Here is a 25,572-nt window from a genome sequence, read left to right as displayed (position 1 = left end):
ATCTAGAAAATGGGGTGATAACACCAACACCTCACAGACTGTTGTGAAGACTGCGTGTGCAAAACCCTTTGCACAGCAGCTGGCAGAGTGAGGACTAAATCAATATTGGCTTTCTGAATATCACCAAATAGGGATCCCTTAATCTTTGCCTTTGAACCTCCGAAGTCCTGTCCTCCTTAGTCCACCTCTCTCTGCATAAGCCCTGTCAATTATTTTTTTTTAAGATTTTATTTATTTGCCAAAGAGAGAGAGAGGGAAAGAACGCACAAGCAGGGGGAATGCCAGGCAGAGAGGCAGAGGGAGAAGCAGGCTCCCCGGTGAGCAGGGAGCCCGATGTGGGACTCGATCCCAGGACCCCGGGATCATGACCCGAGCCGAAGGTAGATGCTTAGCCGACTGAGCCACCCAGGCATCCCTAAACCCTCTCAATTCTTTCAAATCTCTGTAACTAAGTCAATTTCATATACTTAGGGGCCTTGAAGAAGAGTATAGAGTCCGGTTTCCCTTCCCCAAGGTCCTGTCAGAACAGTAGCAGGGGTCACGAGTCAAGCCTGTTGGTCCTGGATTTAAATCCCAGCTCAACCCTGTACTGTGTAAAGCACAACTTCTTTGTCCTTCAATTTCTCCATGTTATCAACTTACGATAAATTAACTCACAGGTTAGGTAGTGAGAATGAGATGAGAGAATACTACGTGTTTGGCACAGAGCAACTAAAGACTGTTTAGTCTTGGAAGGCCTATGGAGGTCTGGTCCAAACCCTTTATTTGGACTCATTTAGTTAAGGGAAGTCCAGAGGTGAGGCGAGCTGCCCAGTGTCACCCATCGTTAAACCTATGATGAAGCATATGCCCTATTAATAAATGTTTGCTGTTTTTGACCACTTCCTGCCACACTGCTATGAATTTATTAGGTTGCACTAGGAGGAAAAAAGTAAGTGCTCAGTTCTTAAGAAAGCATATTTCACATTGCTTCTATTAGATGGACAAAACACCTGAAAGGGAAGATGCTGCTGATGTGGCAGAGAATTGGTGGCAACTACATGGCAGAGAGAGGCAGACTCGGGAAACACGAGCATCAATGCTGATGGTTCCTCTGCTCTCCTGCATTCATCATTTGCAATCCTTTTTGTCGCCATCAACCCGACAGAAGGGAATGCACACCTCTGAGGCCAAATTCAATTTCAGCTGCTCTTCAAATTCAATTTCAGCCCAAGTCTATCTGTTCAGAGCTGAGCAGAAGCCTTCTGCTGATGGGACAGGCATGCACGGGCTGCAGAGCCCTCAGAATTTGACTGACCTGTGGGTAGAAGGCAGACGATGCTGTGCGCGGGCTGCGGACAAACTCCATAAAGAAGGCCCCGTCCTGAAGTCAGAGGAGGAGGAAGCAGCGGCGGCAGCAGCAAATGCAAGGGAGCGAAGGGACGAATGTGGACCCGTGGTGAACCATCAGGGGAAGGAGAGGGGTATGAAAGAAAAAAATAAAAATAAAAACGAAGAGGGAAGGAGAGAAACAAGGGCACGTGAGGGGAATGGAGAGGAAACAAAAAGAGAGAAAGAGAAGGGGGAGGGGAGCGATCCACCCAGAAAGACTATATCCAAATGCAAAGCATTAGCAGGAACTCACACCTTCCCAGGCAGAATGTCCCATCTGTGTGGGAGCAAACACAGGGATAGAAGGTGTGTCCAAGCTCCCTGAGGTCTCATCAGAGCCTCGCTTGGATGTTGCACCCTCCCACATAGCTCTGAACTTTCTTCAGACCTATGTCAAGGGAGAGGAAAAGGCCACAGAGCTGCTTGGTGAGGAGGTGGGGGAAAGCCTGTAGGGGTCACTTCCTGGCCTCCCACCTGGCTGGGTGACCAGCAGCCCTGTTGGGGAGATACAGAGGTTTGAGGTCTTCAGTTAATAAACACGGCAGCCAGATGGGAGAAAAGGATTCAATGCAGGCAAAGTTGGGATCCAGAAGCAGCAATACCTTCTCCTCCACTGGTTGTAAAACAAAATAACCAAGAAGCTGAAATATACATAGTGTCAGAAATATATGCACTCATAGGATGGGAGACTGGAGGTGGGAGAGCTCTCAAGCTGCCTTCCCTGCTGAACTCTAGCCTTGCGGGGTACAGGATTCCATGTATTTGAAACAAAAATGACTTTCCCGAAGACCCCTCCTTCCATCTTTCTTAAAATCAATAAGTGTCCTCTTGTCCCTTCCAAATACTTTTACTTTTTACACATTATCACTGAAATTCAGAAATGGCACTTCATAAATCTGAAGGTCTGCTTTCTTACAACTTTTCTCCAATTCTCAAAGTAGAATGACTGAACTATGTGAGGGTCCATTTCATCAATACTGCTGCCATTTCCCCATCAACCACTTTGAAGTCAAGTAATAAATCATGGGAATGTGTGGCTGTGGAGATGCAAGTTCAGGGACCGCTCTCCGCTTCCTAACACAGGATGCTGACTGGAGACACTGTTGGCATTTCTGAGTATGTCACCCAGAGGTCTTCCCTTTGACCATCTCATAACACCTTCGCTTCCCTTTGGATTGCTTGGGGATCTACATCGGCCACAAATGATAACCATCCATGTGGATTTTTAGCATTCATTTGGAAAATGAGAAGAATGTTCTGAACAGCAATCTAATATTCGGCCATTGGTGCATTTTAACCTTACTGGTTGTGGTTCTATAAGTTCTCTACTTCTCAGGCCTGTCCCAGGGACTAGTTCTAATCCTCAAACATGGCAATAAGTATGGGTAACAGCCAGTGGGCAGCACGCAGGGCACTTATGCAATCTCATTGTTTCATCCCATGTCCCTTCTCTGCTAGAACAAAGAGAAGCAGACGGGCTAATGCTGCTGAGATTTACGTACATGTGAAAATATTCTTTCTAGACTGACAGATCATTCCTTATGCAGAGACTGCATATTCTTGGGACTGTACATAAAGTCACTTCCTAGAGCTGGGTGAGCAAACTACAGCCTGCAGATCTGGCTACTGGTTTATTATAGTCTCTGAGCTAAGGGTGGTTTTTAAAATTTTAAATGTATAGAAGTACCTACATTTAAAAAAAAATGCCTACATAATACCCTTGATCTTGCCTCTTGGCTCACAAAGCCTAAAATATTTATTTAGATTTGATAACCTCTGGTCTAGAGAATATATAAGCTGCCTATAATCTCAGCTGATACTCTTTCTCAGATTTTAATCCCTCCATCCTCACAGGATATATTTATCCCAAAGAAATAAAAAGAGATGTGGTCAAATAATTATGTGCAAGGGTGCTGTTTGCAGTATTATTTATAATTGTGATACAGTGCAGAATAACTGTAAAAACTTAAGGAATAATTACCAAAATTCTTCTTAAAAATCAGAAACCATCTACATTTTTAACAAAAAAGTAAGTTATAAATGAAGGTCTATCTATATGATGAAATATTATGTATTTTTTTAAATCATTTTTTTTTTTAAGATTTTACTTATTTATTTGTCAGAGAGAGAGAGAGATCACAAGTAGGCCGAGAGGCTGGCAGAGGCAGAGGGACAAGCAGGTTCCCTGCCGAGCAAGGAGCCCGATGTGGGACTCGATCCCAGGACGCTGGGATCATGACCTGAGCCGAAGGCAGCCGCTCAGCCAACTGAGCCACCCAGGCTTCCCTTAAATCATGTTTTGAAAAAATAGTTAACTGACTAGAACATTTTTAAGATATGGAAGTGAAATTTAAAAATACAAATACATATACAGACTTACAAATATGCAAGTTGGCCACAGTTTTGAAAAATAAAATACATCTATTGAATCTCCTTCATCTTCTAGTGATAGAGACCAGATAAGACAATGCATAGTCAGCTCACCTTGACTCCCATACCAGATGATCTCACATTCTGAATTTCCCTGAATGAGTAGACAGAACCAAGTGTATCGGTCTTAAAGGATACAAAAAGCCTGACCTATGGAGTTTTATACTTGCTATTCTATATGAGAGGCCCAAGGCCCCACATTTTGATCTTTTCCCCCACAGGATGCCTCCATTTGACTATATTTCTCAGGAGTTTAAGCAAACAGATAGGAATTTCTTTATCAAAGAGTGAGCTCTCATAGGAGCTACCCCACTAGCTTTCTACCTCCTGTCTGGGAGAGCCAAAGATGTAGCTGAAGGAAAACCAGATGGCCAATTTCACAGCTCAAGCCAGATCTTGGGACCTGACCAATATAGTTTAGCCTGACTGTGTTATATCTGCATTTATCTAGCAGCTAACTTCTGTACAACTTTGAGCAGAAATGGCTTCTATAGAAATGGCAATGCTTAAGAGCGTTCAGGGTAGAATTCATCCAAATCCTCAGCACGTTCATCCCTGGATTCGAACCACTCTTCATTTTCCTCTCCAATTCGGGTCCCTGAGAGCACGAGGCAGCTCCCTGCTGGAGTGGCCCCCTTTACCTTTCGTGGGCTGTCCACGTAGGTGGGAGTCATGGCAACGTTGCTGCTCTCAGCTGGCTGGGAGGAGCTCTTGGCACCATGCACAGCTGCCTGCTGTTCTCCTAGACACCTGAAAGATGGAAAAACACGCCTGTAGCTTGCTGAAAGGCCCTGGTAATGGGGCCATGTCAGCCAAGATGAAATGAAGACAGGTCAGCTGTCACCTCTGAAATACAGACTTCTGCTTTGTTTCTCTTTCAGGCCCAACACAATACCCTTAACTGCATCCATTTTCCTGAACAATCACCGGTCCCCCCAAGGTAAATAAGAAAAGAGCCCAATTTAAGAAGCACTATGGCAGTACCTATTACTCTGAAAAGTGAAGTAACATGGTGTGAGTGGCTCCATCCGAGAACACCATTTTTTTAATCCACTGGGAAGACTTGTTCTATTTGTATTAAATATACCAGCAGAAGCACATTCTGCAAATTAGGGCTGCATTAACGTGGCATAAACTAGATGGGGAAGTGCATTGACTCCCCATACATTTTGAAGCTTTACATGTTAATTTTTCAAATGCACACACTTAATATCCTTGCCCCGCCCCCCAGCCACACAAATCTAAAGACACTATCTCATAACCTGAGACAACAATGGTTTCTTAGAACATCTTATCCCTCTCAGCTCTGATGTACATAAAAGCATACTTCCACGTTTATTTTCCTTCATTCTGTACTAAAAATAACTATGAGCTATCATAACTTAAATGTTCCCCCAAATTAGACTGCTTCAACACATCACTGAATTTTTGTTTGGAAGATTCCAGAAGTCTCACGTTATATATAGTCTTAAATCTTCATTATTATTGCAAAATATACTTCCTGCAGTGGGCACTGTGAGGCACCGCCCAGATCCCTCTGCTGTGGCCTTGCTGTCATGGTAGCTGGGCATACTGTCCAGCCAGCTCACCTGTCAGCCCCTTCGGGGACAGCCCCAACTGCACAGCAGCCTTGTTCAGGCTCTTGCCACACCACCCCCAGCAGCCCACAGACAATGAATGATCCATGAAGGAATGTGCAGGTCTGACCATGTTGGTCCACCTGGGCTCATCTCTGAAGGCTGTTCTAGCTCCAGAGGTGGCCCAAAGCTGTCCCTGGAGCTGTGCTGCACCTGGGCTTCTCCCTCTGTCCACTCTTGCTTCCTCCTCCCTCCCACACATGCTGATCCCACTGACTCTCCTTAATAAACATCCTGCATGGAAAAAAAAAAAAAAAATCCTGCATGTTAAACTCCATCACAGTCTGCCTCCCCAAGAACCCAGTCTGTAAGACTTCCCTACTCTCAAATTCTGACATGTTTGTTACAGATTGTCAAGTAATCTCATACCAGAGATTAAAAATCAGTTTCCATGGTAACCTGTTATACTTTTTTTTTCTAGTTTTTATTATGGAAAAATTTCAAACACAAACACAAGTAAAAGGGCTAAGATAATGAGTCCCTACAAATTATATACTAAGGGCCAATTATGACTCATCTATACCCTTTAGCTACACATCCCAATTATTTTCAAGCAAAACTCAAACATATTATTTCACCCATAAGAACTTCAGTATGCACTGTATCCCTAAAAGAAAATAACTTGTGAAAAAACACAACCACAACTCCAATACACTTGAAAATTTTTAATTTTCTAATATCAAGTATTTCCTCAACTGTCTACCAAAAATCACTTGTACAGTTTGTTTGTTCAAAGCAGGTTTCAACTAAGGTCCCTACATTGCAATAAATTATGTTTCTTAACTCTCTTTTAAGGCGTAAGTTCCTTTTCATTTCTCTTTATATCTTTACAATTTATTTATCGAAGAAAGTAGCTCATTTGTCCTGTAAATTCACATAGCCTGGATGGGCTGATTTTCTCCCTTTACTGTTTATCATGTTCCTCTGTGCCTTCTACCTCCTGAGAACTAGAAGTTTTATCTAATGGCTTGAGCAGATTCAGATTCAATTTTGGGCAAGAACTCTTAAGTGGTCTTGTGTACTTCTATCTAGAGGCCTGTAATGTCTGGTCCTCTCTCTCTGGTGGTATTAATGGCCACTGGTGAACGCTGTTAGATCCAGAAGTTCGTTAAAGATCACACATCGTAATAGTCTATCATTCCTTCTGTACCTATGAGCTGTAATACTGAAAAAGCACAAACCTCCCAACACCAATTACTTTGTTACTCTGAGGTGTAATTCATAGAGGAAAAACAGAACTAATGCTCAATTCTTTCCCGTGTCCCTACACCACACTGTCTCTATCACACTGAAGTGTGTTTTCCTCTGAGCTTCATTCACAAATGCACATTGTGACATTCTCTCATACTTCCCCAAGGCTGCAGGGACAGGAAGCCCTGGTTACCACCTCCCCACCCCCTCCCGTGTCCCCTCAGATGCACATGACAATTCCCATTTACTGACGTATCTTCCTTGTGGGGACCTGTGGACTAGGAATCAGGGATTCAGAGGAGAGTAAAACCCTGTTTGGAGGCTCTTGTCTATGGCTCAGAAGAAGGGGACCTGCCTGAAAACGAGCAGTTCTACTATACATATGTATATGTGAAAACATACACAGAGACACGCTGCCTTCTGCTGGGATGGGGTTGCCGGCCAAGCCTCTACGGAAGCGGTGACAACTGCTTTTTGGTGGTTTCTGTCCTGACTTAGCTGTCATCAGGTTATGCTCATCTATTAGGAGCAGCTAAGCAAGCACCAGCTGCCCAGACTGGTCCCAGTTATGTAGACAATGGGCAGAAGGCTGAGACTTTTGGGGCCTCTATCTTCCACGAGAGTCTGACTAAACATTGACCCCAGATACAGACTAGAAGAGAATCGGAAGAAACACAGTTTATGGTAAGATGGCAGGACTATAGGTGAAATTTTTAAAAATTCTTTTCCATATCCCTATAGCATTGTTTTTCATAATAAACAAAACTGGATCTGCTTAGTGCAGCAAAAGCAAAAGAAAAGCGCACAAATAAAAAACGCTATGTGAGCAAACATTATATAAAGGTCTGGCTCCCTCTGCTCTACCTCCTGCACTGAGAAAACGCAGCAAGTCACCCAAGAGCAGTCATCTGGGGAGAGAATAAGTCTTGGGTCTCTCTGTCCTGCCTATTCCTGGGGGGTTAGCTGAGAGTCTCTCCCTACACATGGGGGTGGGGGACACTCCCACCCCAACTACCCTGCTTCTTCCAGTCTGAGCAGAAAGATGCTCCTTGGAGCATACTAAATGGTGACTCACTGACAAATTAAAATAAGATCCCCACCCCCCCCCCCCACCTCCCACCCCCCCCCACCAACAAATTTCCCTTTTTCTTTTTTCCAGCAGGAAAGATCTGTGATTATTTACAGGGAGGACCTGCCAGGCTGAGTTCTGAGCTCTTCCTTTGGTCAGACGAAGGTAAGAGGACCCAGTTCCCTCAGTAATGAGCCCAACCTACATTTGCTCTCTTCCTTTCATTTGCCACCCCAGTGTCCCCACCAGGTTCCCTTCTCTCCCTGTGTCCCTTCCTTTCCATTTTTTATCACCGTCTCTCCATCTTCTGTGGCCTTTTGCCTGACTACTGAGAGCCTGCCAAAGAGTCTCTATCTCTTGAGGCCCACGTCCCAGGCCTTCCTATACATGGGGCTCATCTCTGAAAACACTTCTGTCAAAGACACTGACTGGATATTTCATGCTATTAAGGAATGACTATAATCTTTTAGACAAATTACAGTATTGGGACTTTTTTTAAAGGGGTACTTCTCTTTCAGTGATATATACTGAAATACTATAAATAAAGAGATATGATGCTTGAAATTTAATAAAGAATAAAAAGGGAAGGTGAGAACAAGCGGGATATAAATGAAATAAGACTGGCCATGAATTGATAATCATCGAAGTTGCCATGACAGGTAAACAGGGATTTATTATACTAGTCTACTTTATCTGTTTGAAATTTTCCATTAAAATAAAACAAAAAAACTTGCCAAGGATCCCTCTTGCTATGAAAACATGCAAGGATAGCTTGGCATCCAAGTTCCCACCTGTCTGTCCAACTGCAACTCCACTGTGCCTCAAGGTCACTCAACGTGATGTGTGGAAAGCCTAATGGACACAGGTACCTGCTGGACACCACGTGGCCTCTCACACCAGAGAGACAAGGTCTAGCCTCCCCTAACATCTGTACAGGGACCCCCAGCATCCCTTCCTCTATCATTCCATGACTATTTACTGTGCACGTCCTATATTCCAGGCACAACAAACAGCCTCTACTCTCAGAGCACAGGCAAGCCAGGGGGAACATGAGTAAACCCCGGCAGAATTCTGGTAAGGGCTCTGATGCGTGTTGGCCCGAGATGCTGGAAAGCACAGAATCTGAGTTGGCTGGGAGGACAGAGGGGCAGGAAAGGCTCCTAGAGTGGGTGCCACCTGCACACAGAGGTATTTTCTCCTCTTGCCCAAGTTCCCCCCTTGTCCCTCTGTATAGATACTTCCTTTCCTGCAAGGCCAACTCAAATCCCCCCTCCTGTGATGCTGTCACTGCCCTCCCAGGCAAGATGTGGCCCCACTGGCATCCTGGGAAATGGAGTGCTTACTGTTTATGAAGGGACCACACAAATGCCTAGAGAAGCTAGCCAGGTCACATGCCTGAGGGAAGAGGGGAAGTCCAAGACCAGAGGGTGTGCTGGTTTTCCAATAAACCAGGGGGCATGTGCCCATTCTAAAAGACCAGTCCTCCCATGGCTGGGTAGGCACGTGAGTATGCATGCAGCACTATAACTGAGGCTCTTCTATTTCTCAAAAGATTGGATTTTATCTATTATCTATAATACAGTGTTGTGTATATTGTCTATAATATATGATTTTATATATAATATAATCATGTATCATGTTGTGTATACTATATAATTTCCTGTAAAATCCAGATTTGTATTCAAAATCTCCAAACTAAAAAATGTGGCTCAGCTGTTTTAAAAGTATTTTGGACCTTTAGGGCAGTGAAACTACTCTGTAACGGTAGCTACATGTCATTATAAATTTGTCTGAAATCCACAGCATATACATTGGATGATGATGATGTGTCAACGCAGCTTTGTCAATTCTAACAAACGGACCACTCTGGAGGGTGGTGTTGACAATGGAGAAATCAATGCAGGTGTGGGAGTCAGGGTGTATATGAGAAATCTCTGTTCCTTCCATTCACGTTTGCTCTGAACCTACAACTGCTCTTAAAAATAAAATCTATTAAAAAAGAACAAAGAAACAGAAACCTCACTTTGTGGGCCAAAGCAAATGTATCTGTAGCTCAAATTAAGCCCCAAACTGCAAGTTTATAATGTCTGGCATATTTCATGTTATTTGACACTCACCAGGTATTAACCCAGCTTTCTGGCTCATGTATGCATCTTTTTCTTAAGTTCAGGCTCCTTGCAGATAGAAATCATATTTCACCCCCATTCACAAGGTGGGGCACTGAAAACCTGTGGAGCCTGCGGGGTGGGGATGAGTCTCTTCCCAAGCAGGCACTTACTTCTGACTGGCCTCCATCTCCAACAAGGCGGACAGAGCTGAGGTTCCCTTCTTCCCAACGGGGGGGCCGGTCGACTCAAGGGAGTGTGTGGCAATGGGCCCGGTCATCTGTAAGCCTTTCATGGCAGTCCCTTTCTAAGGCAGAGAAGAGAAATAAGGCCATCAGCCCAAGTGGGCTCCATCAGTGGATGCCACTCACAGCCCAGAGAGTGCTTCCTGCAACTGCTGTGCATCAGGCCCTCTGGGAATCCAATTCACAGAGGCAAGCAACACAGACCCTTGTTATTCGGTAAATGCTGAAAACTGCTTTTTGCTTAAGCTGAAGGTTTGAATGCCTATTGACTCAAAATAAACTGCCTCTTTGAGGTGGATTCCACAGACTTTATTACCCTTGTCCTGGATCTAGGAAGTAAATAATGTTTTATCTAACTCACAGAAGAAGAAACTGAGTCCCAGAGAAGTTAAGTGACTTATAATGAATCCCACTGGAGCTGGAGGTCAAGCTCTAATCATCTGGTTTCAAGACCAGAGCTCTTTCCACCATGCATGGTCTTTGGGAAATCTTTTCTTTCTTTCTTTCTTTCTTTTTTTTTTTTTGAAATGTTTCCCATCATAGGCAAGGCTGTGGACAAAGGGTAGCCGGTGTATGGGAAAGAACACTGAACTTGGGGTTAAAAATATAATTGATGATGCAATTCTACTCACACTAAAAAGGAATGAACTACTGAGATGAGCGACAACTTGGATGAATCCCAGAGGCATTGTGCTGAGTTAAAGAAGGCAGCTTCCCAAAAGATTATATTATGTGATTCTATGCATATGACTTTTGGAAAAGACAACAGTATAGTGACAGAGAACAGATCAGTGGCTGCCATGGGTTAGAGACAGGGGCAAAGTGTGAGATAAAGGGTAGCATGAGGGGTTTTTTGGGGAAGTGATAGAACTGCTCTGTATCCTGATTATGTGAGTCTATATATCTGTTAAAATTTATAGAACTATACATACACACACCCAGAATTCCGGCTCTGCCCTTTATTGGATGGTGTCCTCAGACATATCCCCACCCCATGTGCTTCAGTGTCCTCTCTGGGTAGTGTGTGGGTGAATGAATGCCCAAGGTGCTGGAAATTCTAAAAGTGATACAACAGTAAGCAAGTATTGCTGCCATTACCCTCTTGAGTGACTTTTACTCAGTAACCCAGCAAAAGCAGCTGGACTTGACATGAGGTCTCACCTGGGAAGCACATGAAGGAGCTGTGTGTCCTCAGGGCCACAGAACACTGCCATTGGCCGCCTGGTACCCTATCCCTCCCTCCTTTACCCTACACTGGAGAACACACTGTTCTGGATTTAAGATAAATTGTAGAGTAAATAAACTGGCCAGAGAGAGGCCCCTAAGATAGGAAGAGACCAAGCACAGTCCCCAAGGGGCCCACAGAGCCCTACCCGCATCATGCGATCTGAGCGATGTCTCCTGCGGATTCGGTTCAAACCCTCCACGAAGCGGATAAACCCATCCAAGAGCTGCCATTCCTCCTCATCTGCCCGGGGCCTGTCCCCATAGATGTCGCAGTGGGCTTCCCCTTCTGTGATGCGCTTTGTGGCAGTGACACAGGCTGGTAGCAGCAGGAAACGGGTCCTCCAGAACTTCAGAGACTCAATTAAGCTGTGAAGGGCCAAAGGGAGAAAAGCGGGTGGTGGTGAACAAAAGCAGGTAATGCGAGCACTCTCAGAACACTGGGGTGGCTCAGTTGGTTGAGTGTCTGACCCTTGGCTTCCACTCAGGTCATGATCTCACGGTCATGAGATCAAGCCCTGTATCCAGTGGGGAGTCTGCTTCTCTCCCTCTGCCTCTCTAAAAAAAATTTAAAAAAAAAAAAAGCACTCCCAGTGAAGGTACCATCTCTAGCCTGTCCTTGGAGCATGTATGTGAGGGGTCCTCTCCCCTTGAGTATGTGTTTGTCTGATATTACATCTCATGGCTTCATTTGAAACACAGCTCTAGAGAAAGATCACAAAGGGTACTTTTAATTTACATCCCAGAGATGTCAGGACAGTTCTCTACACCCAGACCCAATGGAGTTGTGGCTTTTTATCACCACAATCATAAATCACAAGTAAAAATTAAAGATTAAAAATGAGATACCACAGGTAGTTAGGAAAAGGTTAAGAACATGATCTACACTGACATTCCATCGAAGAGGACTTCATCACTGAGGTTTCTGTCATTTCATGGTAAAATGTGCATAACAAAATGTACTATTTTAACAATCCTTCAGTGTACAATTCTATGCCATTAAGTACATCCACACTATTGTGCAACCAACGCCACCACCCACCTTGTTGCCGAGTTTCTTAACTAATGCAGATGTGCTTTTGTTCTTCCATGTTTTCTAAAACAAACATCATCTTGTAATCAGAAAAAAAAGGACAGACATGTTCAAAGTCAGGCACACACAAGGTAGCTGGATGGAAAGCCAAAGTACGTTCTCTGACCTGAAGTCCTCAGAGCCGGCAGAACAGATATACTGATCTAAGTAATTCCACTTGTACTCCTCTAGCCGCTCATGGGAGAATTCCACCCAACAAGAGACAAACTCTGAGTCCGAGTGGGAAGGGCAAAGGCTGTAGGTATAGTGGATCTGGGCAGATTCATAAGGGTACCTGAAAAACAAAGGGCATGCCCAGAAGTCCAAAAGAAAATCACTATCCTCCCACCCCTTTCCATCTCAATACAGTTAGCATCATCCTTGGCATTCAATCCTCAAGTGTGGTAACCAACTCATCCCGGGGGAACTTGTAATGGAAATATCTCATTTCTTCAACTCTGTCATTCTTTAATCCTCCCATTCTTTATTTCTAATGGGCTTGCTAAGAATCAAGCTAAACATTACAAGCTGAGTCAAATCCCTTTTAGAGGCAGGTAAACTACAACAGTAAAATAACCCTAGAAAACAAAATAGTAATTCCAAGAACAGGAAAACCAACCACTCAACCTGTCTTGGTTTTAATAATGTGTCACAGAATTCACTAGGTGCACAGCAGGCATTATAAACAGAAATTAGGATATGGACACAATTCAGGACAGTAGGGGAAAACCTGAGATTTCCAAGGACTCACTTGGGAAGGTAACGTGTCACTGTGATCATCTTATCCTTCAGCGTCACTTTGTGGAATGTTCTGCCCATACTCAGCCAGTACTGATCCTCCTCCTCAGGTCGGTTTCGGGACACAAGACCTAATAGAGGGAGGGGGTGGAATCATTTCCTCTATCTGGGTGAGGATCATTCCTTTAACAGGCAGTAACTTCTCTTCCATATACAGTCAGAAAAGGAAAAACAAAAGAAGCAACTCTTTCTCTTGAGGAACAGTTTCCTGGAAAAGACTTATTCTTGCTTAAAAAAAAAAAAAAAAAAAGTCCTGAAGTTGGCAGAATTTTCTGTTACTAAGCCAGCCAGCAGCAGACAGAGCCCAGAAGTGCTGACAGCATCCAGAAGACGCACTCAAAGGTGAACAGCCTGACTCCTCAGCCTCTGAGAAGGAAAGTTCTGGATTAGATGTTAATGGGCCAAGAGTCAACTCCGGGACTGAAATGGAGCTCCACTCCGCTCCAGCACAAGCTGCCACGCTGGCAGTTGATGTCTTCACACCAGGGTGGTGGCCAACCTGGCGTCAACTTCAATGACTCCTACACCACACCAACCCTGCTTCAGTCTTAAAGGACTTTCTTCTCCAAACATTGGCTCCTCTTGCTTTTTTTCTGCCTTCTCTTCCTGAGCCACAATCAAGATCATATGGGTCATTTAAGGTCACTGTCAAATGCCACTTCCTCCAGAAAGCTAGCAGATTTCATCCGCTGTCTGAATTCTACCCTGGATGTGGCTCCCCATGTGTGTGTCTCACATCCTGCAAACTGGAAGTTCCACAAGGCCAGGGTCCAAATCTTGTTTGTCTTTAAATTTTCCAGAGCACCTGGCAAAGTGCAAATACCACAGCAGGTATTTAAAAAATATTAGTTGAACTGAGCTGGGCATCAGAAAGAGGGAAATTATGAGGAATCAAGAAAATACGAGCTTTCAAGAGAGCAAAACTAGTGCTTCGATGTACAAGGGAGCCAAGACAAAATTCCCATGATCTCAAAATTAAAGACTTCCCTTGTGTAGTTCTGAGAGACAGTCACGCAGCGCAGGCAGCATGGGAATTGTTAGGACAAGAGAAGACAGCAGAGGCTGTGGAAAATTTTCTAGGTGATAGCAGTGAGGGGCAGGCTGTCTAAAAGAGGTCAGGCTTTGACTCAGAGGACCCTGGGTTAAACACCAGCACTTCCATTTGCCAGCGGTGTGACCTTGGATGTGAAGTCTCCAAGTCTCCCTTTCTGCAACTAGAAAGTGGGCTTGCGTCTGACTTCAGTTCAGGTCATGATCTCAGGGTCCTGGGATCAAGCCCCACGTCAAGCAGGGAGACTGCTTGTCCCTCTGCCCCTCCCCCCAACCACACACTCTCTTTCTCCCTCTCTCTCAAATAAATAAAATCTTTAATAAAAAAGAAAGAAAGGAAGGAAGGAAGGAAGAAAGGAAGAAAGAGGCCTTGCCCCACATCCCTGCATCCTTCTTTCTTGCAATCCCCTCCTTGCTGTCAGGAAGTCATGGAACAATGTTCACGAGCACCTAGCACAGTACCGACCCCACTCTAAATTAGTTCCTGTTTTTATTCTGCACAGCACTCTTTACAACCTGTGATCAAATAAACACTTGTGGTTTATTAGTTCAACGACTGTCTCATCCAGTAGACAATAAACTTTGAGGACAGGGCTGTTCTGTTCACTACCGGAACAGAGTCCCTCTCATAACCCGTAGTCAACAAATCTTCAATCAGACACAATGTCACTTATAATTACTTTTCCAGTAATTATAACAACAATGATACCATTTCTGTTACTACAGAAATAAAAGGATTAAATGTATTGAAGGAGAAAAGTAGCCAGAAGGGGTGAGTAGACTCTGGCTAACTAGCCATGACACAAGATTCATTTATCAGCCAGAGCAGAACTGGATGCCAGAGGAATTATGAACCACTAAGGGACACTCACCAGCTACTCTAGAGAAAAGTAAGTAGGAAGGCTGGACAGGGCCATTGACACTAAAGGTGAATTCATTCCACTATTCTTGGGATAAAGGACAAAATCATGTGGCCTTGTGAGGCCTCGGTCTCCTGACATGTCTGGATATATCTCTAGCTTACTTCCTGTACTCCACCCCACCAGTCTTCGTTTTGGTGCCCAGAAAGTGTCACAGTGCCTCCCACCACTCGGCCTTTGCACATACTATTCCCTCTGCCTGGCATGTTCTTCCTACCTACTCCTGCCCACCACTCCCAAACTGTTTCTCTTCTGAGTAACTCCTGCACATAGCTTAGGTCTCACCTCAAACATCACCTCCTCAAGGAAGCCATCCCTGACCCTCTAGACCAGATTAAGTCCTGTATTAAATATACTCATAGCCCTTTGGTTTTTCCCTCACAATCTTTATCACAAGGAAGAATTATATTTCGAGTTTGACTAATGTTATTTTTCCTCACTGGGAATGTTATTTTCCTCACTGGGCTGTAAGTACAAGGACACTGTTGAATGAATGAATGAATGAATGGTGATTCATTCATTCATATATTTATCGACCCATATTGTTGTATACCAGGCACAATCATTTCCATTGTAGGAGATAAAAACATGAAGACGAAAGAGTCCTGGCACTCAGGAAGATTACTATTCAGTGCAGTCTAGAACATGAAATGAAGGCAACAAGTGATAAATATCATAATGGGTTTTCAAACAACATCCGGAGGGAGTCCAAAGCTTAATCATAAGCAACAACTGGTCCATCCAGGACCACCAAGCTCCCCATCACACTGCTTTGATCCTCTGGCCCGAAGCACTTAAATCGGGCCAAAGATGATCTGAGGCTTTGAACTGGGAGTTTAGGAGAGTGGGGAGGCTCAGTAGCTACAAAAAGGAAGAGGCAGAGTAATGGATTGCCCTGGGAAGTGATCACTGCTTTCTGATCCTAAGCACCCACACTTTATTCTCTCTACCTGACTTATTTTAGAAAAACTCTCCAGAGCCTGGCTGAACCTCAGCTGGCCTCACTGAGTCTCTGTCACTTATTAGTCTCTACCACTCACAGATGATCCATTATTGCTTCATCATGCTAAGCTTCAGTGGCAAACAAGAGAAGATGCAGCCAGAACGGGGTGGGGGAGTATAAATGCCAGGTTTAAGTAACATCTGAGAACCTGCTGTGTGTCCAGGACTTGTGCTAGAAATAAATATCGGGTCTAAAATACTCACAACGTGCGTTGATAGTTCAGGCCTGGCTCAGCTGCCTGCTACTCCTAGGTGTTGCCAAAGCCAGGCTGTGACATTCCTGAACTGGGTCACACCCCTTCCTTAAAAGGAGAGCGGTAGATTAAAGAGAGCTTTAAGATAAATCTGGGTGTAGCAGAGACTTTATTCTTCATGTAAAAGTAAAATTCAGAAAGAAAAAATGTGTTGAAAGTAATTCTCCTGGATTTATCTATTCCCTACCATCTTGAGAACCTACTTACATGAATTTAGTAGAAAAGAAAAAAATCCAAGTCCAAGGAGAACAACTCACCTCGGCTATAGAGCGGGCTGCTGCTCAGTGGGGGTGGGACAGCGGGGTTGGGCTTCGGCGCCTTGGGCTGCACTATGATTTGGTAGCCCTGCATGAGACGCTGGCAGATGAACTCTTCAAACACCTGCTGGGCTGTCATCTGCACACCCTCCTCGTCCCTCCTGAGAAAACAGACGGTTTGTTCACATGGACATGCTTGGTCCAGGGCGAAGTGACACTCAAAGAGTCCACAGTCCCATCCTCTGTTTTGCTTTGACTCCAGAAGCCAGCCCTGATAAGCACTCCATGGTGGTTCATAAAGCTAACAATCTATAAGCCAGTTTGGGGAGAAATGATCAGTTCAAAGAGGCAGAGGAAGAAGTCAGGGAATAGATAACAGCTGTTCCTAGAATAGCTCAGATAGCTAATCTTAGAAAAAAAAGATCCTATCTAGTGGGTCCAGAGCAACTGCCACAGAAAAATGTAAGAAAGCACCCATGAGGAGAAACGGTTAGAGAAGGCATGTACACAGAACCCTAAAGAAAAAACGGACAGTTCTTGCTTCATGAAATTCTCTGAACAGAAAAGGAAGACATAGGTTTGAGAATGCAGTGTTTGGACACGCATCCAAAACCCTCCTCTGACACCGACCTGTCGATGTCTGCTTCTGGAAGGAGATCGTAACAGCCCTCCGTGTAGTCGTTCTGCAGGCCCTGGCGGTCGGGGAAGTAGTCGGTGGTGAGGGGGAGGCACGCCGGAGTAGTGAGAGATTTCCAGTCCACTCCAACTGTGCAACAGAAGCCTGGCACTACAGGAGGAGCAGACAGTGTCAGAACTGCCTCGTGTAACAGAGGAGAAAGGCACGTGTGGTCACCAGGGCAGGTGTGGGACGTGGGCGGAGCAGGAGGGGAAGGAGTTCACAGTGAACAGTGACAAAATGGCCAGGAAAGGGGATGAAGAAGGAGGGGGTGGGGAGGGAGAAAGAGAGAAACAGAGTTTGTTAGACAATGCAGTGCACGTGCTCATCCAATCCCATCATGCAAATGGGATTCACAGCTGGTACTCATTTTCTGCTGATCTTAAGCTACAGCCACAATGCCAGTGAGGTTACTGCAGGGCAGTGCAGGCAGAGTTACATGTCGAAGCAAATCAACATTCCAAGAGTTCCAGCCAGAGTCTCTCTGGAGGACTACAGAGTGGCTGGTGGGGAAAGAAGGGCTCAGCCTGATTTGGGAGCGAAGAGCACATGGTAGCAGAATTGAAGAATACTTCCAGAACTGCAAAAGTAAGCCACAGATCCAAAAGGGTAGAAGTCAAAGAAGGATGTCTGGGAAAGTTACAAGGCCAGGACTTCAAGAGACAGAGCTTAATGATCTAGAGAGGAAAGCTGCAATCAGCAGAACAGGCCCAATCACGTGGGTCTGCCCTGAATTGCCTGCTCTTTGGTTAAAGCAGGGTTTCTTCACCTTGGCACCACTGACATTTTGGACTGGGTAATCCCTTGTCTGGGGGGCTGTGTTTTGTATTACAGGATGTCGGATAGCATTCCTGGACCATACTTACTAGATGCCAGTGGCATCTCCTGGGTGTAAATACCGAGAATGTCCACAGTTGTTGCCACATGTCCCCCTGGGGAGCAAAAATCCTTCCCTAGTTGAGAATCACTAAGTCAAGGTAATAGGGCAGTTAGCTCTTTAAGTAATTTTTTTTTTCTCTTTAAGTAATTTAAGCAAAGATTATTTTTCAAATCTCTAGACAAGGGAGCAATAGGAAACAGAAACACTCCATGCCTTTCTTTGCCTCTGAGTCTCAAGCAAGGTACGCCTTCAACACTCTATCTTTTGCACAGTGCTAATGTGGCTCACAGAGCAATACACCCCTGTTGTCTCATCAGCCCTCACATGGCCACCCTGGAGCAGGGACTGCAACACCATCAACCCCTTTAAACACCTGGCCAAGCCAAACCTCCCAGAGGTTACTCAATCAGAAGCCTCTCTGCTTAGGGATCTTCCCACCATGTAGTGACAGAGATACACATACTACCCAATACAACAGAGTCCCACTTAAGCAGAGTTAAAAGACAAGAAAAGGACCCATATGCTAAGTCATAGTGGGAGACATGCCCCATGTAGCCACCGCCTTGGGAAAGATGATTTGACCTGCAAAAGGCCTAACTCCATGGTCTACACAGGTCTGAGTATTTTGTTTGTGTGTTTGAATTCTATCTTACTGTGGTAAGCTCACTTAACATGAGAACTCTCTTAACAAATGTTTAAATGTACAACACAATATTGTTAACTTGGGCACAGTGCTGTATGGGTCTCTAGAATTATTCATCATGCATAACTGGATCTTTACGCCACTGATCAGCACCTCCCCATGTCTGCCTCTCCTCAAGCCCCTAGTAACTACCATTCCACACTCATTCTACAAGTCTGACTACACACAGGCCTCGTTAACTTATTAACACTTCAAGAATTGAAAACACAACCCAAAAGAGCCTAACTGATCACCCCAATTTCCCTAAATGGCAGATGAAGGGGTGAGCTTGTTCCTACTTCCTTGTTAGGACCAGGAGCAGAAGGAAGACACCAGATCAAAACCACAGTGGGAAGCCAGAAGCACAAGACAGTTGTATCTTCATGCCCTCTTAGATTGTTCTGGCTCTCGTTAGTGTCCTATCCCTCAGGACCATGAACACCTTTCAGAAATGTTTTCTGCTGGGCACACACCAAGACACAGAGAATTCAAATGCGTGGTCCCAAATCCTATGGTGAGAAAGCTCCTGATTCTTAGTTTAATGGTGTTCTTTCCTTGGGAAAAGACTGTGGCCTCTTTTCTAATTCCAGCATCTTCAGGCCCTATAAAGAGGGCCTTTGAGGAGGACCCACATCAAAACCATTAACAATGATAAACATGGATTACAAAATCCAGTCCTAGGGTTGTACAGAAGTAACAGGCTCATCTATTCATTGCTGGAAGCTTTCTGGAAAATAATCAGCCTGCCAACTGTACTTTGGGGAAAATATATTCCAAGGATGTGAAGGGAAAGAAAAGATATACCCACTGCATCATGCATTACACCTGCATTCTACATTATTGCTAAGAAACTAGAAACCACCCAGATGGTCACCAATAATGAATGATTATTCAAACTGGGATGTAATGTGTTTAACACTACTACTAAAAAGGGGCCTGAAGAGGAACGCCTGGGTGGCTCAGTTGGTTAATCCACTGCCTTCGGCTCAGATCATGATCCTAGAGTCCTGTGATTGAGTCCCACATGGGGCTCCTTGCTCAGCCAGAAGCCTGCTTCTCCCTCTGCCTGTTCTGCCTGCCTCTCCCTCCGAGTGTGCTTGCTCTCTCTCTGACAAACAAAGAAATAAAATCTTCAAAAAAGGGCAATGGGGGGTAGGAGGGGGAGCTGAAGAAATAGCAAAAGGATTATTATGTTAATCATAAGCCAGGGGAAAAAGACACAATGATATATCTCTACTGGTTATAGCTAAGAAAAATAAAGTCTATCAGGTGGTAGGATTTATGCTGTTACAGATATTGAGATGTGCTCTTCCTGCACAGATGTTTCAACAGATAAAGATGATTTTTAAAAAATGCAACCCGGTCAAACAATTTCAACTACAGGTATGTAAACAATTCCAGTCCCTCTTATTCCTTTGTTCCCCAGAGCCATCACAGAGCCTTTAAGGGCTAAGGCCAGCTCTGGACCAGCATAAGGACCTCATGGGAATTCCGTTACCCTTCCCACATGCCCTGAATCACATTCCAGAACAGGTTATCTGGCCCCTCTCACTTTCCATTGGAGAGACTGCAGAGTATTCCCTTACCACACTGCCTTCTGGTACCCCAGAGATGTGTACACTGCCCACAGGGTTCCCCCTTGTTTCCTTATGCTCTGACCACCTCCACCCTGACCCCACCCTAATCAGCTGCCCCCCTCTTACTTGGGTCTGGAGAGGTAGAAACACTGTCCTCTAGGGAATCCTTATTCTGAGTCCTAGGATTCATACCTATGGAAAGATGAAAACAGGTTGTTTTAATAAGGCTCATTCTGAAGGAAAAAAGTTATGGCCAGTTATGGTTGAAAGAGCCCAAAATCATAGCTAAAAATAAAAATGTGAATCAAGTACAAGTTCTATGCTGAATATTTCAAATAGCATAAAAGAGTCAATCCAAGAAAAATGAACAATCTAAAACTTGAGAATAAGCCAAAACTTTACTCTGAGGTTATCAATACCACTCTTTGCCCAATGACAGTTAGCATTCACATACATGTGCATGCACACACACAGACACACACACGCACCGGCAAAAAAGCAACCCACCACTTATTTTAAGAAAATGGACACATTTCAGTCATTTCAACTAACTGGAGAAAACTTTAGCAAATACAAAATGACCCACTTAAAGTTCATTTCACTCATCAGTCATCCTTATCATCTGGATTTTTCTTCTCTAAATCTTGGTTTTCTGGAATATGACCTAGGACACATCAAAACTCACCACTTTAAGGAAAAACAATGATTTTCCCTATAGGTGGTCTGAAAGGAAAAACAGAAAGATTCTTTGAAATGCAGCTTATTGCCTAAAAAGTAACAGAACTAATTTTAAAGTACATATCAATATTTAAAGGTCCCTTTCTAAATATGTATTTACTAGAAAATTATGATACTATAAAAAAGATTGAAAAAATCCTCACCCAACTGTCAACAGTGACTATCTGCAAGAAAAAGGTGGAGGAGGTACTGGGAGGTAAACCAGAATGCGTAGTTTTTAATTCTAGATATTGTGTGTCATGTGACTCTTTTATAACAAGAATAAATATGTATAAATCCCTGTGGAATCTTTGAAAAGACAAACCACGACATGGGAGAGAGCATCTGCAAATCACTTACCTGGCAAAGGACCTGACCCTGAATGTATAGAGACCTCAAAACTCAAGAACAAGAATAAAATAATCTGAAGAGAAATTGGGCCAAAGATTTGAAGACTTCACCAAACATATTCAGAAGGCAAAAAAAAGCACAGGAGAAGATGCTCAACATCCTCAGCCACGAGAGAAATTACCTCTACAGACCTCTCACAATGTCTAGAATGACAAGTCATGCCAAGTGTGAATATGGATGTGGAGCCATGGAAAACCCTACACATTGATGGTAGGAACGCAGAATGGTGCACCACTTTGGGAAACAGTTGGTTTCTTTAAAAGTTAAACAGACCAAAAAAAAAAAAAAAAAAAAAGCCAAAAAATTAAAACAGACAGGGGCTCCTGGCTGGCTCAGCTGGAGAAGCATGCAACTCTTGATTTCGGGGTCCTGAGTCTGAGTCCCGTGTTGGGTGTAGAGATTACTAAAATAAATAAACTTTTAAAAAAAAGTGAAATTAATCTCTCTGATATGAGGAATTTGAGAGGCAGGGTGGGAGGTTTGGGGGGTAGGGAAGGAAAAAATGAAACAGAATGGGATCAGGAGGGAGACAAACCGTAAGAGACTCAATCTCACTAAACAAACTGAGGGGCAGTGGGGGGAGGGATAGGGTGGCTGGGTTATGGACATTGGGGAGGGTATGTGATATGGTGAGTGCTGTGAAATGTTGAAGCCTTACGATTCACAGACCTGAATCCCTGGGACAAATAACACATTATATGTTAATAAAAATAATTAATAAAAAAAGAAGAAGAAATGAATGAATGAATGAATGAACAAAGAAAATTTGGCAAATAAAAAAACAAGTAAAATTAATGGGGCACCTGGATGCTTCAGTCAGTTGAGTGCTGGACTCTTGAGTTTTAGCTCAGGTTGTGATTTCAGGGTTATGAGATCGAGCCCCACATGAGGCTCCACACTCAGTGCAGAATCAGCTTGAGATTCTTTTCCCCTCCTACTCCCTCCCCTGCTCCTCCCCCTGCTTGCAGACACACACATGCTCTCTAAAGATGAATAAATAAAATATTTCAAAAATAATAATAATAAAAGTTAAAAAGATATTTACCATCTGACCCAGCAATTCATGCCTAGGCAATTACTCAAGAGAAATAAAAACCAATGTTTACAAAAACCTGTTCTGTAAATGTTTGTGGCGTCTTTATTCATAGTTGCCAAAACCTGGAAACACCCCAAATATCTTGCAACTAGTGAAGGGATAAGCAAATTAATACATTCATACAATGGAGTGCAATTCAGCAATAAAAAGTAATGAACATTTAACAACTTGGATGAATCCCAAATCATTATACACTGAATAAAAGCAGCAAGGCTCAAAAAGCTACGTACTGTATGATTCCATGTGCATGACATGCTGGGACAAGACCAAACTAGAGGGACAGAGAACCGATCAGTGGGGTTGCCAGTGGACAGGGAGTGGGGTTGTATACAAAGGGGCCACACACAAAAGAATCGGTGGGGGGGGCGGCAATGGAAGTGTTCTGTATCTTGCTTGATATGTTTGTTAGTAGTTTTATGACTGTATACATTTGTTAAAAACTCACAGAACTGTACACTAAAAAGAGTGAATTCTACTGTATGAATTTTAAAATTAATACTTTCAAAAAATTTATTTGACAGTGCACACGAGCAGGGGGAATGGCAGAGAGAGAGGGAGAAGCAGGCTCCTGGGGCTCAATCCTAGAACCCTGGGATCATGACCTGAGCAGGAGACAGATGCTTAACTGACTGAGCCACCCAGGCGCCTCTAAAATTAAAATTTTTTTTTAAATTTAGAAAGATGATGGCACTTGGCCAAAACAGTTTTAGGACTTCTTTTTTTGGAACTGCCTTCAGCAGATTTTTCTTTTTTTTAATTTCTAGTCATCAGAATAAGGAGATAAAACTTACTAAGTCAGACAAATTCAGTGTTTCATTTTATTCAAACCCCCGCTATGAGGCAGGTATGAAGTAGGTACTATTCCTTTTGTACAAACTGAAGCTCAGAGAAGAGAATTAACTTAGGGAAGATCACACAGTAAATAGGGGAAAGATGCATTTAGACTCTGCTCAACTCTACAGATGCTTCATTTCCTGACTCTCCATCTGGGGCACCAGTTTTCGGCTATTGAAAATGTTAGCTGTTCTTTGTCAACAGCCAAAAGCTATATTTTCTGAAAAAGTGATCTTGGCTGATAACATCCATCTTCATGCAACACAAAGCATGGCTCTTAAGAAGCAAAGAGGTGGGGACCACCTGGGTGGCTCAGACAGCTAAATGTCTGCCTCTGGCTCAGGTCGTGATCCTAGGGTCCTGAGATCAAGCTACAAGTTGGACTCCCTGCTCAGTGGGAAGCCTGCTTCTCCCTCTCCCTCTCCCTCTGCCCTTCCTCCTGCTCGTGTTCACTCTGTCTCTCAAATAAATAAATAAAATATTTTTTTAAAAAGCCACAAAGTGGATTTTCTTGTTCAGCCTGAGAACCAGTATAAAGGCAACTGGTATAAAACCAGCCTCCTCAAAGTATTCTGAGCAATAGGAAATTATTAAATACATTACCTCACAGATTTAGATGCTAAATTTTTGTCATTAAAGCTTTTTTTTTTTTTTTTTAAGAAAACCCAAATCCAGACTGGGTCTATGAGAACTGAAATTCTTACACTAATAAAGAAACAGTTCAACTTATAACTATGTGGGCAATTCTTTGAGTGCAAAGAGGCAAACCAATAAGGATTCTCAGAGCAGCTCTGGCTTCTAGGCCAAAAGCAGAACTGTGCCATCTCTAATGGACAAAAGCACATTTAAGGCCACCAGCCTTTTATGACACACACACACACTTTACTTTTAAAAAACAGCAATGAAAAACATTAAAAGAAAGATATTTTGTGCTCTTTTATGAGGCTCTTCATACACAGTTTTCTTGCAGTTCAAGCCCAACGAACTGCTGCTCCCACCAGCTCTACCTTTAAGATTTTACTTTCAGTAAAATGGACTGGCTATTGGCATGTGACAGCCTCACAACTTGAGGTGACCAAGGTGACACCTCATGGTCAGTTAGCTCTGCTCCAACCTAACATTTGTGAATGAGACCTTACGCTCAACATTCAAAGTCAAATATTCACTCAACTTGTGGAAACAAAGCTGAAAATCACCATCTTAGCTTTGTCTTTGGACAACTCTTCAAAGTCAACAAATCTGAATTTTGGGGCATGTCGGTGGCTTAGTCAGTTGAGCATCCAACTCTCGATTTTGGCTCGGGTCATGATCTCAGGGTCGTGGGATAGAGCCCCACATTGGGCTCTACGCTCGTCGGGGAGCCTGCTTAAGAGTCTCTCTCTACCTCTCTGTCTGCCCCTCAGCCTGCTCGTAGGCACACACATGCTTGCTCTTGCTCTCTCAAAATTAAATAAATAAATCTTTAAAAAGAAGAAGAAGAAGTATGAATATATTCTTTGCTTGCTAACCTCAGGCCAAAATGGGTAATCAGTGTGGAGCCTTCGGAACTAGTCCCTGGTGACATCTAGAAACCTGTGAGTGGGGCTCATTTCTCCTCTCTGGGGTACAGAGATGGAACTTACCCAAAAAAATCCCAACCTGGCCTGGGTGAATGACTCTGAGGGCCTTTTCTCCAGCCTCAGCATGCTACGATTTCCTCTTTACTTCAGCTATCAGGCTGCCACATGTACGTAATACTCAACACAAATACCAAGTTGCAGATTCTGAGTCCCAATACCACAGGAAAAGAAAACATGGCATCCAGTTGTTTTCTTTTCCAAAATCATCTAGAGCACTTATCCCTAAGGAAGGGAATGACAGTGACTGACAAGTCTTATAAATGGGTGCCCAGTTAAAGAAACAAAAGGGATAAAAATGATCTCCCCAGATTGCCTGGGTGGCTCAGTCAGTTAAGCATCTGCCTTTGGCTCAGGTCATGATCCCAGAGTCCTGGAATCAAGCCTTGCAGTGGGCTCCTAGCTCGGCAGGGAGTCTGCTTCTACCCTTCCCTTTGCCCCACCCCCTGCTTATGCTC

At 43.8% G+C, this 25,572-nt stretch overlaps 1 protein-coding gene across 16 annotated transcripts in view; it reads right to left on the bottom strand.

Annotated features, from left to right (window-relative positions):
- DEPDC5 (DEP domain containing 5, GATOR1 subcomplex subunit) overlaps positions 1 to 25,572 on the bottom strand; it is a 130,633-nt gene that overhangs the window by 32,030 nt on the left and 73,031 nt on the right. For 3 of the 16 annotated variants that reach the window (XM_032883213.1, XM_032883212.1, XM_032883217.1), the window contains 9 exons: positions 20,567 to 20,632; positions 17,256 to 17,439; positions 16,626 to 16,786; positions 13,096 to 13,213; positions 12,472 to 12,639; positions 11,422 to 11,641; positions 9,977 to 10,110; positions 4,443 to 4,551; positions 1,298 to 1,363 (listed from right to left, as the gene is read on the bottom strand). In XM_032883213.1, the coding sequence (XP_032739104.1) occupies positions 1,298 to 1,363; positions 4,443 to 4,551; positions 9,977 to 10,110; positions 11,422 to 11,641; positions 12,472 to 12,639; positions 13,096 to 13,213; positions 16,626 to 16,786; positions 17,256 to 17,439; positions 20,567 to 20,632 (1,226 nt within the window). Of the gene's footprint in view, positions 1 to 1,297; positions 1,364 to 4,442; positions 4,552 to 9,976; positions 10,111 to 11,421; positions 11,642 to 12,471; positions 12,640 to 13,095; positions 13,214 to 16,625; positions 16,787 to 17,255; positions 17,440 to 20,566; positions 20,633 to 25,572 lie in introns of those variants that run through there. The other 13 variants (XM_032883214.1, XM_032883218.1, XM_032883215.1 and 10 more) reach the window with 10 other exon arrangements.

This window comes from Lontra canadensis, unplaced genomic scaffold (genome assembly GCF_010015895.1).
Source record: "Lontra canadensis isolate GAN:19392208 unplaced genomic scaffold, GSC_riverotter_1.0 scaffold87, whole genome shotgun sequence".
NCBI classification, from domain to species: Eukaryota; Metazoa; Chordata; class Mammalia; order Carnivora; family Mustelidae; genus Lontra; species Lontra canadensis.
This window is presented reverse-complemented; position numbering and strand designations above follow the sequence as displayed.